The 15,907-nt window shown below is 39.3% G+C and overlaps 1 protein-coding gene across 3 annotated transcripts in view; it reads left to right on the top strand.

Moving 5' to 3' along the window:
- Positions 1-15,907, top strand: part of TASP1 (taspase 1) — a 235,770-nt gene that overhangs the window by 95,974 nt on the left and 123,889 nt on the right. For 2 of the 3 annotated variants that reach the window (XM_082858198.1, XM_082858199.1), the window contains 2 exons: positions 4,569-4,688; positions 9,892-9,970. In XM_082858198.1, the coding sequence (XP_082714324.1) occupies positions 4,569-4,688; positions 9,892-9,970 (199 nt within the window). The remainder of the gene's footprint in view (positions 1-4,568; positions 4,689-9,891; positions 9,971-15,907) is intronic. The other variant, XR_014326839.1, reaches the window with a different exon arrangement.

Consider the following 15,907-nt stretch of genomic DNA (forward strand, 5'->3'; position numbering starts at 1 on the left):
CTTCAAGAAAGTTTTATTTCAGTCTTTTCCATAACACATGCAATCTCTATGCCAACTTTATATACATGTGTTTATTCTGATGGGAACTATAGTTTATGCCACTGCTTTTTAGTCACAATTTTATCTAAAAAATTAATGCAACTAGCATGTTTCAGTCAGGGACAATAGATCCATGTGTATCTATGTGGTGCATGTACTTCTAAGTATTTATGGAGTGTAAGAGTATAATAGCAGCTCTATATAATAACAGTCATTGTGTGTTTTTAGCCTTTCTTAGATTTCATTCTTGTACAAATGAGCTCTGTGAAATTATTATAGCCAAAATACCAGTGTTTTTCACTCAGTTTATCTGCACTTCATAAAAATGCTTAAATGTTATTTCATCATCCTTCAAGTTGCTTTTCAGTGTGTGAAATCTGTGAACTAATTCTTGAATATTTATGAAGTAATTCTGATTTTTGCAGGTGTTGCAAGCCATTAGGAATATTTAGCTTAATTTGGAACAGGATCCTCTATTTTTCGCTTGATTTTTCATTTTTGAAAAACAAGTTACAGTAAATCCATCTATGTATAATCCTTTTGTGGCTTTCTATAGTAGTTTGGTTAGGGATAAGAGTTATAGTTCACAATATCCTGATTGAAATGCTAAGAGAATTGTTTTACAGATAACGTACATCATTGTGTATATGTTATGTGTCCCCTCAGTAAGATTCTACTTTATAGAATGTTTGAGTAGGATCAGCAGTCACAGTGAATAAAAAAAGAACTAATAAAGAATACCCTTTCCTGACTTTGTTGTTGCTGTTTTTGAGGAAAGTTATTTTATAGTGCCTCTTTATTTGCATGAGAGTTGTCTATTTCTAAAAGAACCAGTAAGATTAATAAGATCATACTTTAAAATACTTTGTAGTATGTCCATGGTGTTATGGTTGTGGTGATATGCTGCCAGTTGGTAGTTGAACAAGATAGAGCTTAAATCTTTTATGCTGACATAATGTTGGTCTTAGGTGGTTTAAGTTTCTCCTTCAGCAGATTTGTGCCTATAAAATTATTTGCCTTAGAATGAGTAGAGCAGACATCTGGCTGATAATGACCTTATGGGTTGCTATCAGACCTTGTTTCTCAAAGTAGGGTCCATGGAGCAGTAGCATCAGCATCACTCGGAGGTTTTTAGATGTACAGTCGTGACTGACTCTAGATTACTCCATCATAATCTGCATTTAAACAGCAGTTGATTTGTATGCACATTAAAGTTTGAGAAGCCCTCCTGTAGATGACATAAGACTTGGCATCTGAACAAGAAACAATCTCTATCTGAGGTTACAAGGATATAAAGATTTAGGAATTATTTCTTAGAAAAATGAAACAAATGTTCATCTTAAAAACACATTTGTCTTCAGGATTATCTCTCTTTTCTGGAATAAAGTGTGTCCAATGAATTTCTTTACTTTGATAATTCCATCTTATCTACCAAAGAAGACAGACTCCACTTAGTCTATACCAAATGAGTAAACCTGATTCTTGTTAATCTTCCCTAAGATAGTGTCATTCTCTGGCCTTGTATGAAATTGAATCTTGAGACAAGGAGATGGAAGACTGACGTTAGAATGGCAGGGCATATATCGTCACTTACTGGGCTTGGTTTTGTTACACCAGGGATACAGATGTGCTTTATTTACTCCAAATTTATTTATTTAATTTTTTTTGCTGTACGCGGGCCTCTCACTGCTGTGACCTCTCCCGCTGCGGAGCACAGGCTCCGGACGCGCAGGCTCAGTGGCCATGGCTCACGGGCCTAGCTGCTCTGTGGCATGTGGGATCTTCCTGGACCGGGACACGAACCCGTGTCCCCTGGCATCGGCAGGTGGAGTCTCAACCACTGCGCCACCAGGGAAGCCCACTCCAAATTTATGTTATTTTTATTTTTTAAATTTTTATTGGAGTATAGTTGCTTTACAATGCTGTGTTAGTTTCTGCTGTACAGTAAAGCGAATCAGTTATATGTATACATATATACACTCTTTCTTAGATTTCCTTCTCATTTAGGTCACCACAGATCATTGAGTAGAGTTCCCTGTGCTAAACAGTAGGTTCCCATTAGTTATCTACTTTATGCATAGTGGTGTATACGTGTCAATTCCAATCTCCCAATTTGTCCCACCCCTTCTTCCCCCCTTGGTAACCGTAAGTTTGTTGTCTACATCTGTGACTATTTCTGCTTTGCTGATAAGTTCATCTGTACCATTTTTTTAGATTCCACATATAAGCGATAATATACGATATTTGTTTTACTCTTTCTGACTTACTTCACTCTGTATGACAGTCTCTAGGTCTATCCATGTCTCTGCAAATGACACTATTTCGTTCCTTTTTATGGCTGAGTAATATTCTATTGTATATATGTACCACATCTTCTTTATCCATTCCTCTGTCGATGGACATTTAGAAGATGTACCACATCTTCTTTATCCATTCCTCTGTCGATGGACTGACTATCGTAAATAGTGCTGCAGTGAATATCGGGGTGCATGCATCCTTTCAAATTCTGGTTTTCTCCAGCTATATGCCTAGGAGTGGGATTGCTGGGTCATATAGTAGCTCTATTTTTAGGTTTATAAGGAAACTCCATACTGTTCTCTATAGTGACTGTACCAATTTACATTCCCACCAGCAGTGTAGGAGGGTTCCCTTTTCTCCACACCCTCTCCAGCATATATTGTTTGAAGATTTTTTGATGATGGCCATTCTGACCGATGTGAGGTGATACCTCATTGTAGTTTTGATTCTCATTTCTCTAGTAATTGGTGATGTTGAGCATCTTCTCATGTGCTTTTTGGCCATCTGTATGTGTTCTTTGGAGAAATGCCTGTTTAGATCTTTTGATTGGGTTATTTGTTTTTTTGATATTGAGCTGCATGAGCTGTTTGTATATTTTGGAGATTATCCCTTGTTGGTTGCTTCGTTTGCAAATATTTTCTCCCATTCTGAGGGTTGTCTTAAAGAATAAGGATGTCCTGAATGTCTGCTGTTTGCAGAATGAAACAGTGGATCAGACCTTTCCTCAGAGGTTTACAGTCAGGTTAGGAAATTATCCTTAAAAGTCAGACAACCTACCACCAGAAGAACTGTGATATTCTGGGATATGGCCATGTTGATCCACTGGCTGGTCTTCCCCAGCTGCTGTTAAAAGGGAGAGTAGGGACACAGCACTCATTTCAGTCAGTTACACCTGTTGTATCAAAGTAAGTACTGTCATAGTGGAACAGTATATTTAAGGGGAGTTAGAATTTAGAGAAATAACCAAAGAAATGCAAACATCTAGATATACCTTCTCCTAATAGACTTAATATAATATTCATTGTGGCATGCTCTGCCTCTTCTAGTTTCCTTTAAGGAAAAATCTTTTGTTTGCATTCTGCTTCCAATATTTCAAAACTCCCTTCAATGTTTTTCAACTTCTGAGGCAGCCTTGGGATCCCATTGAATTTTCTGGGGCTAGCCTTAATGTGGTATTTCAAAAACACTCCAGCAGGTACCTCCTCAGCACAAATGATGTCTTGCTCAGTAAGCAGTATGAGCATAAACCACACAGGAGGGAGAGCTGGTCTCATTGAACATGAGCTTCTGCCTGACTCTTTCATACAGACTTGAGTGCTAGGGTGAGGGTAGGGGTCTCAGGTTCTGGGGCACCAGTGCCCTAGTGTAAGAGTACCACCATGACTGCTGTGAGCCTAAAGACCTGTAGTAGCCCTCCTTTTTAATACATAAAAAAGATAATTTTTCATGAAACTTTGTTCCCACTTCCTTTACTTTTGATTTTTATCCAGCAGTGTAAAGTTTGTCTGCCTTGCACAGGTGAACCAGAAATCTTTGAAGTAGGAGACAGCTGCTTGTGGTCACTACATGTGAAATGCCTTAATAAGCATGTGGCACCTGGAATAAGACACAGAAACACAAAGATGCCTCCCAAGAATGTGCAGTTTTCTGCCATATGATTGGCAACCATGTTATTAATATAGCAGAGAAGGGAGCTTGCCATTTTCTCACAAGGAAGGAATTATAAAAGAAAATTGTAGCATGGTCTACACCAAGACTAGAAATGTCATTCTCTTCATTTATTGTGCTGAATATATTACTTTTAGAAATTTGTATATAATATTTAAAAAATACTAATAAGGACATTTATTAGTTCACTTACATCATAGATCTTTTCCTCTATAAATTCTCAATCGTGAACTTAATTCTTGAGATTAAGGAGACACGGCGATATACTGTAATTTATATTAAATTGTTTTTTTCTTCCTCCCTTAGAAAGGCACATTAGGCCTTTTATTAGAGAAAAGCAACCAGACACCCTTGGTTCAGGATCTTACAGTGGAAAATAAGTTTTGACTTGAACAGGAGTAAGTGGCAACTTGATAATAAATAATTTCAGGAGATTGCTGAATGTTCCAGTTAAGGATTAGCTCAGATTTTGTTATGTCATGATTGTCCTGACAAGTGCTGTGTGGTCACATCATTGTCACACACTGTGCTTAGCGAACACTCTGGCCACTTTTGCTCTGCAGGAGAATGACTCAGGCACTTTGGACACGGTGGGCGCTGTGGTCGTGGACCATGAAGGGAACGTGGCTGCCGCCGTCTCCAGTGGAGGCTTGGCCTTGAAACATCCAGGGAGAGTGGGGCAGGTAAGTGATTCTGGGGTTTTTAAACTAGTTTTCCAAGTCGAAACATGGAATTTTCTAGCCCACAAGTTTTTGAACCAGTAGAGATATTTGTTTTTTCTTTAGAAAAAACAAATGATTATTGTTCTTTGCACTTACGTAGTATAAATCATCAAATACCTGTTCAGGATTCTTTCTAAAATTAAAACCTATCTCACAGTAATAGGGTTCTTTCTGATCTTTATAATTGGTAATCCTATGTTTGGCTACTTTCAGCAGGCTAGCTACTGGCCTGGGCATTTATCAGACATTTAATAAATGTGCATCCATTTCCATTTTCTTTCTTTGTAAATGTCATTCTCTTTAGGATCCAGCACCTGACTATATGGCTGCTTGCTTTCCAGGTGGAAAAACAGTTTTAGAGTTACATTTTGTATTTCCTCCATTCAAGGAACAGTAACATTTTGACCCTCTAATCCCTCCTCTGATTAGGCATTTCAGCTATTTTATAGACTGACTGGTAGTCCAAGTCACCAACACATGATACCACTTGAGAAATCGAGATAGAAGGGTCTAATTTATGTGCAACTGGCTTATTCCCTGTTCACTTGTACATCTTCTTCATCCCTGACTGCCCATCTCCATCCAGCCTTTAGTACCCAACTGAGAATGAAATTTAACAATCCATTTGATCTAATAACCTTTCTGGGAATAAACCAATCTGGCACATTACTTACAGCCTTAATAAATATTTGTTGAGTGAACAAATGAATTGGACACCCTCACAGAATCTGTTAAAGTTGTTGCACAGGGTGTGCTTAAGCTCAGTGCTTGGATCTCGTGTTGCATCTGTAGCACCTCTTGGCATGCTCTGTGTGCTTTGTCTCCCATGTTTGAAGAAGAGTCAGTGTCACAGTTGCTTTGGACACGGTGGTTAGCTAGTGCTTGGAGCAGAGTGATCTGCTTCGTGGAGGACGTCTTTGCAAAGCCCCAAGTGATGTTCCCTGATCTGCCCTTTATTGTGGACAAGCCACTCACAGTCCTATGGTGGGAAGGGGAAGGGAAGAATAATTAATTTTGTGCTACTCTTTGCCTACCATACAAGGGGATTTATGAGGAATGATTACTCAACATGTGGAAATGCTTTGAACTCAATATAAAAAGCCTTTGTCTGGTCATGGTATTTTTCCACATTATAAAGCCCTGTGTATTTATCAAGTTTGGAATAAGAAAACCAAGCTTGGCATATCAGATCTGGATGCCTCGGTGGAGAAGGAGAGAGAAAAGCCAGCAGAGGCGCCTTCATTGCATTGCAATTCCCATGACTTTCTTACTGGTTTTTGTTTGTTTTCGTTAGCAAAATAGCAACAACAGAACCAAGGATAGTGCTGGACTACGTTAGCAGGATATTACACCGAACCCTGCACGTGGGGTTGCCCTGGAAAAAGAAATACTGTAAAACTTAACACGTACACATTTGAAAGTTGCTAAGAGAGTAGGTCTTAAAAGTTCTCACTACAAGAAAAACAATTCTGTAACTGTGTATGATGACGGATGTTAATTAGACTAATTGTGGTGATCATTTTGCAATATATACAAATATTTAATGATTATTATTATTATTATTATTATTTTTTTTTTTGCGGTCCGCGGGCCTCTCACTGTTGTGCCCTCTTCCGTTGCGGAGCACAGGCTCCGGATGTGCAGGCTCAGCGGCCATGGCTTACGGGCCCAGCCGCTCCGCGGCATGTGGGATATTCCCGGACCGGGGCACGAACCCGTGTCCCCTGCATTGGTAGGCAGACTCTCAACCACTGCGCCACCAGGGAAGCCTTGAATGATTATTTTGTACACCTGAAGCTAATATAATGCGTGCCAATTGTACCTCAATTAAAAAAAACAACCTTGCATATTGATTTGCCCCACTTGTCTAGTTTATGAATGCATAGTTTGTGAGAGCTGATAAATCAGGAAAGGGTGTGGAGGAGTAAAGAAAGGTGCTTATAGGAAAACACAGTTGCTTAATCGTGTTATATTGCTCAGATAGAGGAGAAGCAATAAGCCTAGAAATATGCAAGCATCAGATGGGAGGTAAAGAGCCGTTCTTCTTGAGGATCAGGACAGAATGAAACAAAATACTCAAGCAAACTATTTAAAGAAGCAAAGATTAATTATTTTTTTTAAATGTGCTGAAACTAGCTATTCTTATATACATTTTAAATGCACAAGTAACTCTTTAAAAATTTTAGCATATTACCCGTATTACCCAGCTGCTGAAGTGGCAATTTGAATTAGAACTTGTTTGCTTCCTCAGCTTATCGTAATGGTTAGAACTTACAAACGGGACACGAGAGAGAAATTATTGTCATTATGTTCTACTCTCCCCTAACCCTCACCCTACCCACACACAAACAGGCAGTTAGTTGAGTTAAGGGGCTAAGAGTGTGGATTTGGGATTTAGGTAAAACTTTATTCTAACCACCCCCCCCCCACCAGTCCCCTCCCCATGGACAAGTTACTCAATGCCGTTAAGTTCTACTTTCCACAACTATAAAATGGGGATAAATAGCTACCTTACAAAGTTCTAGAAGGTTAAATGACATAATTCATTTCAGTTGCTTATCATAGTGCCTCCTAATAACAGCTGCAGCCTGCTGTTTATTAATCACTGGCTCTGTGCAGCAAGTGTGCCTACAAGACTGTGAGGTGGGTGTTTTTATTACCGTCATTTTATAAAAGAGGAAACGAAGACCCAGAGAAGATTAAATTATAATAATATCATCATTTGTATGACCTACTTTTACTGCATGATAATAGCTTTGATAAAATTTTACTACTAAAAAGAAGGAAGCCTTTTGCTGTTGCCCTTGTTTTTAAAGACCTGCTTAAGGTTGTTATGTTTTATCCAAAGGAGTGGATAAGAGACGGACAGTCTCTGATTCTTTCTTTTATCTTAGCCAACACTGTCTCAGCCCAACCAATTTCAGAAGGTTAAGAAGGAAGACAACTTTAGGTCATGAAATATAGGAGAGATAGCATAGAGAGGAGAAACAAGAGTAAAACAAACTTCCTTTTCATGGCCTCCACTGGGCTTCTCAGGGGTGTCCTCTTGGCCATATTTACTATTTTTTAGGTGCAGACTCCTGGTCAAGATAATTGTGGGAAATGGAAAGGGCAATGGGCTAAGATCCAGGGTTTCCAGTGAAGGAAGAATGGGCCCTTCCACCGAGGTCACATGCTCTCTGAGGCTTCGGCTGACCCAACACCCAGCCTAGGTAGTACCAGTGCAATGGCTTATCCCACAAGTCTGCCATTTTATTCTGAAATCCATATGTTGAGTTAATTCCATAGAGCTTTTAGTTGCCACTCTCACCCAGCTGTCTTGTGTGTTTTAGAAGCATGGTGTTTTCAATATGTCTGCCATATCAGGGGTGTTGTGTTCAGTTCTTGGTTCTACTTTTAAGAGGGGTATTGTCATTGACAGTGGGGGATGGCAACTGTGGGTCACATGAACATGGTCAGACTTCACCTCCAATTATCCTGGACTCTGGATCATTTCTCAAGGAGGGTCATTAGGGAAGTGGGGTGGGTGTGTGCATCTCAATGTCTTGGGGAGCAGTTCACAAATTCTTTGAGAGAGACAAGAGAATCAGGGCATTAGAATAGATGTTTTCAAAAGTTTGGAGAACTTTAGGGGAGGGTTAAAGTATTTCCAGAGAGTAGACCTAGGATTGGTGGGTGGAAGTTAAGGAAGAACTTTCCACCAATGGAAAGTGTCCAGAAGGGGTATATGTTCCCACATGAGGTGGTGAGGTTCTCAGTATCAGAAGTGCCTGGGATATTTCACGAAAATCCTTGTTCTGGGTAGAATATTAGAGCAAATTAGTTCTGAAGTCCTTGTAAAAAAGAATAAAATATCATAGAAAGCTGAAGTCTGTCTGGTCACCATTCTCAGTCTAAGCTTCTTCTTCCCGTCCTCACAAGTGAGTTTCTAGAATATAAGAGTACTATTTTATGGGAGTATCTTTTGCCTTTATCAACCACAGAGAATACTGAATGTCTTGTAGTTTGCTGTTTGTTTTTTTTTTTAACTCAATAGGTTTCAGAGTTTCTTCTGTAATAGTTCTTAAAAATCTTTTTAAAGAAGCTTAATCCTTTTTTCTAATGTTTGAAACAAATTCCACATATTGCTATGCCAATGTTTATTTAGCCATTTCTGTACTGATTGAATGTGTGTTGTTTTCAGTATTTCATTCTTATCAAACAGGTGATAATGAATATTCTTGACCGTGCCTCCTTGTATTTCTCTGTAATAGCTACCTAAGGGTTTTTCTAATTCTGCTTCTAAGGAATGGAACAGTTATCAATTGTGATACCCCTTCCAAAGGCAGAGAAAATCATTGTGAATATTGAAGAGGTGAATCCAGACATTCTGGGTGGCACTGTTGGAAACAAAATAGGAATGATTGTCACACACTTTTATAAAACCACAGCAGCTTATTGTGTTCCTGGTGGTTTCAGACATATAAATTTATTCCACCACCTCACAAAGCAATTAGCTTGAACAGGCCTTTCTGTCTCCTTTCTTTCTATCTGGCAGAGTCTAGCACAGTGGTGAGCAGATACTGGGCCCTTCGGTGTATACCTGTTTGCAGTTCGTTGTGCCATCCCGAAGGAGGCAGGGAAAAGGCAATAAAACCTAAAGCAGCGTTTGCTAGAGCGTGGCAGGAGGACCACCTGCGTTCTGGGCTCCTAGGCCTGGGTTAATGATGCTGATCCCTGGGCCAACCTCCAGACCATCAGGATATCTGGGAACCAAGGTTCCTATCATCATGCTCCCCAAGAAATCTGACTCACACCTAGTTTGACAAGTGTTATTTTAAGGCAACCACAGTGATTTCAAGGAGCCAGAAGAGCAACACCTGGCAAACTACAATAGAGGGAAGATTTTTCAGGGAAGGAAAAAATTGCTGTCGATGAGACTAAGAAACTTTGTTTTGCTATTTTCTGAAAAATTTTAGATTAGTACATAGCTGAACATACAGTTTTGTTAATGTTAGAACCATTGTTTGGGTAGGTCTTACACAACCTCTAGTTATCGCTCATTTGCTATACATCATTATTAGATGAGGCTTTATGAGATGGGTATGATTTCTGTTTTCTGGTGAAAGCTAGTAATTACATATAATAATCTTAAAATATTGTATTTATCTATTTTTCCTCCCAGGCTGCTCTTTATGGATGTGGCTGCTGGGCTGAAAATACTGGAGCTCATAATCCCTACTCCACAGCTGTGAGTACCTCAGGTATTTGCTGCTTTCATGACCATTTTTCATAACTTCAACCTTGTAGGTCATTTAATGATTGAAAACCATATTTTTATGTAAACACAAAGCATGTGCTAAGACGTCACATGGATAAGAACACTGATGCCTGAAAAATCTTTGATATTTGGGAGCTTTTGAGAATTGTTTCATAACGTAAGTATCACAGTATAGAGTATAAAGGCTTTGCTAACATTTTCAATACAACTTTGGAGTTAACTAAAATTTAATTGTATTTTTAATGGATTTTTTTTTCTCTAATGACTCATGATAGTACCAAATTCAGGTCAAAATAATATAAAAGTAGCAAGGCATTTCAGAAGCTAAGAGGTCATTTCTTGAGTAAAATGTTGACATAAAACTTACAAGGTGTATTTCAAACTGTGTAGTTTATGGCATCTACACTTCTGATAAAATGTAGGTCCTTTTTTTGTATTTGTATTAGAAGAGTTGTTTTCATTTAGAAGTGTGTGTGTGTGTGTGTGTGTGTGTGCGCGCGCGCGTGCGTGCATGAGAGAGAGAGAGTGTATGTTTGGGGGGAGTGGAGTTTTTAAAAAATTTTTATTGGAGTATAGTTGATTTATAATGTTGTGTTTGTTTCAGGTATACAGCAAAGTGAATCAGTTATATGTATACATATACCCACTCTTTTTTAGATCCTTTTCCCATATAGGCCATTACAGAGTAGTGAGTGGAGTTCCCTGTGCTATACAGTAGGTCCTCATTAGTTATCTATTTAATATATATTAGTGGGGAGTAGATTTTAATGGGCAGAATGGTTGTTGTCTAGACCCAGGTTTTCATACGCTTTTGCCAGACGTACTTGAAGCTCTTCATGTAGTTGATATGCATGGTTGACATAATAATATTGGTTCATCCCCTTTGCTGTGCTGTCTCTCAAGTTACAGTCCTAGGCCTTTCTCCCCGACGTCATCAGGCCTTATCAGGAGGCTGGTAGACATGGCTGCCTTTCCTTCCTTTCTCTCTTCAGTTTCTTGCCACGCTGTTTTCTGTCCCACCACGCTAACCACCCATCCAGTCCAAGAGCCCTCCTCTCCTGCTCACTCTTGCCTCTCTGTGGTCTCTGGCACAGGTCACTCTTTTCTTTCCATCTCCAGAATATATCCTGAACCTCTCTTGGTTTTTTCTACTTCCCTGACCTGCTCCATTTTGTCCTTCGTCACACGGACTCTTCCCATTGCTAATGACCCCAGTGTGGGCCTCTGCTGGCTTTTCTTCATCTCACTGTGTGCTTCCTCTCGGTGATCTGGTATTATTGCTGTTGTTCTCATGATTTCAGCGGTTATCAAATATTGGCTTCCACGTCTATCTCTACTCTGGACTTTTCACTTGAAGTCCACCTGAGTTCTTTCTGCCTTCCTGTTGGATACATCCCTGTGGGTGTCATGTGTGCACATGAGATTCAGCAGCCCAACTGAACACCTCGTTCCTTATTCCCACGCCTTGGCCATCTTTCTCCTGTATTCTTTTTCTCTTTTACCGCCATCACTATTCTATTTGGTCAGACTTGAAATCTTGGTACCATTCTCATGTTTGTAGCTTCTTTCCATTTCTACTGACCTGACCCTGTTATTTCAGACACCCCAGCTCCTGCCCGCCTGTTGTAGCAGCCTCCTGACTCAGATCCATTATTTGCATTGGTGGAAAAATTTGATTTTGAGCCACTCAGGTGAAGTCCAAACACAAATTAATGTTGAATCTAAACCATACTAATATAATAGACAAAAAATTGTTTTTCATCTCTCCATTTTGAAGAAATGAGCATAATGTAGTAATATGAGTTAATTTTTAATTTAATATTGCTGGCACATGAAAATCTTTACACATAATACTTAGGAATTAGCTTGTGCATAATGAGGTATGGCCCATGTCTATGGAAAATTGTGGTATTTGAACAAACCAAAGTCTAAAATAGGTAATTCATTGTTCATTTTTATTTTCCTAAAGAAATATCAGTTGGTATCATGTGTTGTGTTGACTTTAATTTTGGTCAGTATGTGGTTCATGAGTTGGTTTGTTGCTATTTAAATGTTAGGAGACCTGAATTCTACTTGAAGCTGGAATCATGAGTGTCTGTCTCGCTGTGTCACTTTGGAAAAGAAATTCAATCTCCTTGGGATTGTCCACCTCCCTTTTTGAAATTTGGTGATGTGGAATAAGAGCACATAAATCTCTATAGATTTGATTCTGTGAAGTAGATGGCAGTGGGTGGGTAAAGTTAAAATTGTAAAATTAAGGTCTTTCTCCCTTCCCCTTGAATATTTCCTTCTTTGCCCATCTTGTATCCACTGAAGATAGTTTTTTATATGACTAAAGATAACTTTAGGTTTCCACTTTATGATATCTAGTGTAGCTTTTTAACTTGGATGCCCAGCTCATCATGTTATATCCTTCTTAAGTTTAAGAACTAACCATCATCAGCCTACAGAACCTGAGGATAATAGAGCAAGTCTCCATTTGCTTCCATCTGTGGGACTTTGTGTGATTGCTTCGCCCTTGTTTCTCCTGGGGCTGTTGCTATGAGGTTGACGATGGAAACACATGGCAGAGTTGGGTGACCACGTCAGAAGAAAGGTGGAGCACAGAATTTCGCAACTGTTTGGTCAAAATAAAAAAGACATGTGCCTTAGGCTGCTGCAGAAAATCCAGAGACCTGGCCTACATTTTAGGTTTATAGTTCTTGGAAGGTGATAATTGAAAGACAGAGGGAAGATAGTTATGGTCAGGGTAGGGCTCTGCTAAGGCCAGACAGGCGATGTGGTCATTAGCCTGTGGGATAAACTCCAGCATGTTGTTCTCATCACGGGGAGGAATGAGTGGAGAGTGGGGAAGAGCGTAGCGGGGCAGGAGCTGACCTTGCAAACTCTGACTAATGTTCCGGCATCTTGGAAATTTGCCGAGCTAGGGAGGTTCTTGTTCTGATTCTTCCACTCACTGGCTGAGACATCCTGGCAAGGAGTTATTTGTACCACAGGAATAGCATCTATCTTAATATTTATGAGGATTTAATGAGCTGATGTATGGATCTCTAGATATTACTCATCTTACACAACTGAAACCTTATGAATTTTGAATAGCACCTCCCCATTTCTCCCTTTGCTAACTCCTGGCAGTCACCGTTACCTCTGCTTCTACGAGTCTGACTGTTTTAGGTGCCTCATATAAGTGCAGTTGTGCAGTGTCTGTCCTTCTGTGACTGACCTGTTTCACTGAGCATAATGTCTTCTGGGTTCATCCATGTTGTCATATACGGTAGGATTTCCTTCCTTTTAAAGGCCGAATAATATTCCGTTATATGGATATACCACATTTTCTTTTCTTGCTCATCTGTCAAGGACATTTAGGTTGTTTTCATATCTTGGCTGTTGTAAATAATGATGCAATGAACATGGGAGTGCAGGTACCTCTTTGAGATCCTGATTTCAATTCTTTTTGAAAAATACACAGAAGTGGAATTGCTGGATCATATGGTAGTTCCATTTTTGTTTTTTGAGTAACCTTCATACTGTTTTCCATAGTAACTGAACCATTTTACATTCCTACCACCTGTGTATGCAGGTTCAGATATCTCCATATCCTCACCAACATTTATCTCTTGTCTTTTTTTTTTTTTAAACATCTTTGTTGGAGTATAATTGCTTTACAATGGTGTGTTAGTTTCTGCTTTATAACACAGTGAATCAGCTATACATATACATATATCCCCATATCTCCTCCCTCCTCCGTCTCCCTCCCACCCTCCCTATCCCACCCCTCTAGGTGGTCACAGAGCACAGAGTTGATCTCCCTGTGCCATGTGTCTGCTTCCCACTAGCTATCTATTTTACATTTGGTAGTATATATTCGTCCATGCCACTCTCTCACTTTGTCCCAGCTTACCCTTCCCCCTCCCCGTGTCCTCAAGTCCATTCTCTATGTCTGCGTCTTTATTCCTGTCCTGCCCCTAGGTTTTTCATAACCATTTTTTTTTTTGGATTCCATATATATGTGTTAACGTACGGTATTTGTTTTTCTCTTTCTGACTTACTTCACTCTGTGTGACAGACTCTAGGTCCGTCCACCTCACTACAAATAACTCAATTTCATTTCTTTTTATTGCTGAGTAATATTCCATTGTATATTTGTGCCACATCTTCTTTATCCATTCATCTGTTGATGGACACTTAGCTTGCTTCCATGTCCTGGCTATTGTAAATAGAGCTGCAGTGAACATTGTGGTACATGACTCTTTTTGAATTATGGTTTTCACAGGGTATATGCCCAGTAGTGGGATTGCTGGGTTGTATGGTAGTTCTAGTTTTAGTTTGTTAAGGAACCTCCATATTGTTCTCCATAGTGACTATCTCTTGTCCTTTTGATAATAGCCATTTTGACAGATGTGTGGTGATATCTTGTGGTTTTAAGTTGCACTTCCCTAATGACTAATGATGTTGAACACCTTTTTCATACACCTGTTGGCTGTTTGTATGTCTTCTTTGGAGAAATGTCTATTCAAGTCCTTTGCCCATGTTCTAATATTGTTTTTTTTGCTATTGAGTTGTAGGAGTTCCTTATCTATTTTAGATATTAACCCCTTTTCAGAAGTATGGTTTATAAATATTTTCTCGCATTCCATAAGTGTCCTTTTAATTTTATTGCTTATTTCCTTTGCTATGTTGAAGCTCTTTAGTTTGATGTAGTCCCACTTGTCTATTTTTACTTTTGTTGCCTGTACACTTACTGTAATATCCAAGAATAAAATATACCAATGTAAGACACATACACTAGAGGGAAAAAGAGACTGCCAGTTATATTATGACACACGGCTTTCTCATCACTTAACACATGGCTGTTGCTTTACAAGAAACTATAGAATTGGGGGTATTCTTCCAATGAGAAATATTTGCTTCCCTGGTAACAATGTCATGCCCTTTTGCTATTTCCATGCCTTCCTATGTATATAATCACTTTTGGTTTGAATCGTGTATCATACCGTAATCCTTTTGAAGACATTATAAATGGCAGTTACACTCAAAACACGTAGTTCCAACATGGCACACAACTCAACCGAAGGGTCAACAAATGGGAACAGCTGGCCTCTAGAGGCAGCGGTGGCTGTGTCACTGCTGCAAGCTAGAGGACAGCCATGGGAGGATGCCATCAATTACAGTGCACCTCCCAATTTCCAAAAATTTAAAATGTGAAAAAAAGTGTGCTTTTCTTATTCTCAGCTTTTTTGTGAAATAAATAATTAGTTTCAAGCTTTCTTTAAGTGGTGACATAAGCTCTTGAGAAAAGGGGGCTTGTAGGACTTCCCTGGTAGTGCAGTGGTTAAGAATCCGCCTGCCAATGCAGGGGACACAGGTTCGAGCTCTGGTCCGGGAAGATCGCACATGCTGTGGAGCAACTAAGCCTGTGCACCACAACTACTGAGCCTGCACTCTAGAGCCCGAGAGCCACAACTGTTGAGCCCGTGTGCCACAAATACTGAAGCCCAAGCACCTAGAGCCCGTGCTCCACAACAAGAGAAACCACTGCAATGGAAAGCCCGCGCACCGCAACGAAGACCCAATGCAGCCAAATATAAATTAATTAATTAATTTAAAAAAAAAAAAAGAAAAGGGGGCTTGTGGGTATATTTGTGTTTCCTGAGTGCCTGGCACAGGGCTTTGCACTTAGAAAATGCTTAATAGACAAATTAAAATTTAAAAATGTATATGCATGGACAATATTTTATTATAACCATCAAACTTGCTAAGAGACTGGAACATAGTTATTCCAACCATTAAAAAGAAAGAATAGTTATATAACGTGGTGGAAGTGCTAATTACCACACAATGGCAGTCATATTACAGTAAATAAATGTATCAAGTTAACATGTTGTACACCTTAGATTTACACAATGTTATATGTCAAATA

The sequence above is a fragment of the Leucopleurus acutus genome (genome assembly GCF_964270905.1).
Source record: "Leucopleurus acutus genome assembly, chromosome: 16".
NCBI lineage: Eukaryota > Metazoa > Chordata > Mammalia > Artiodactyla > Delphinidae > Leucopleurus > Leucopleurus acutus.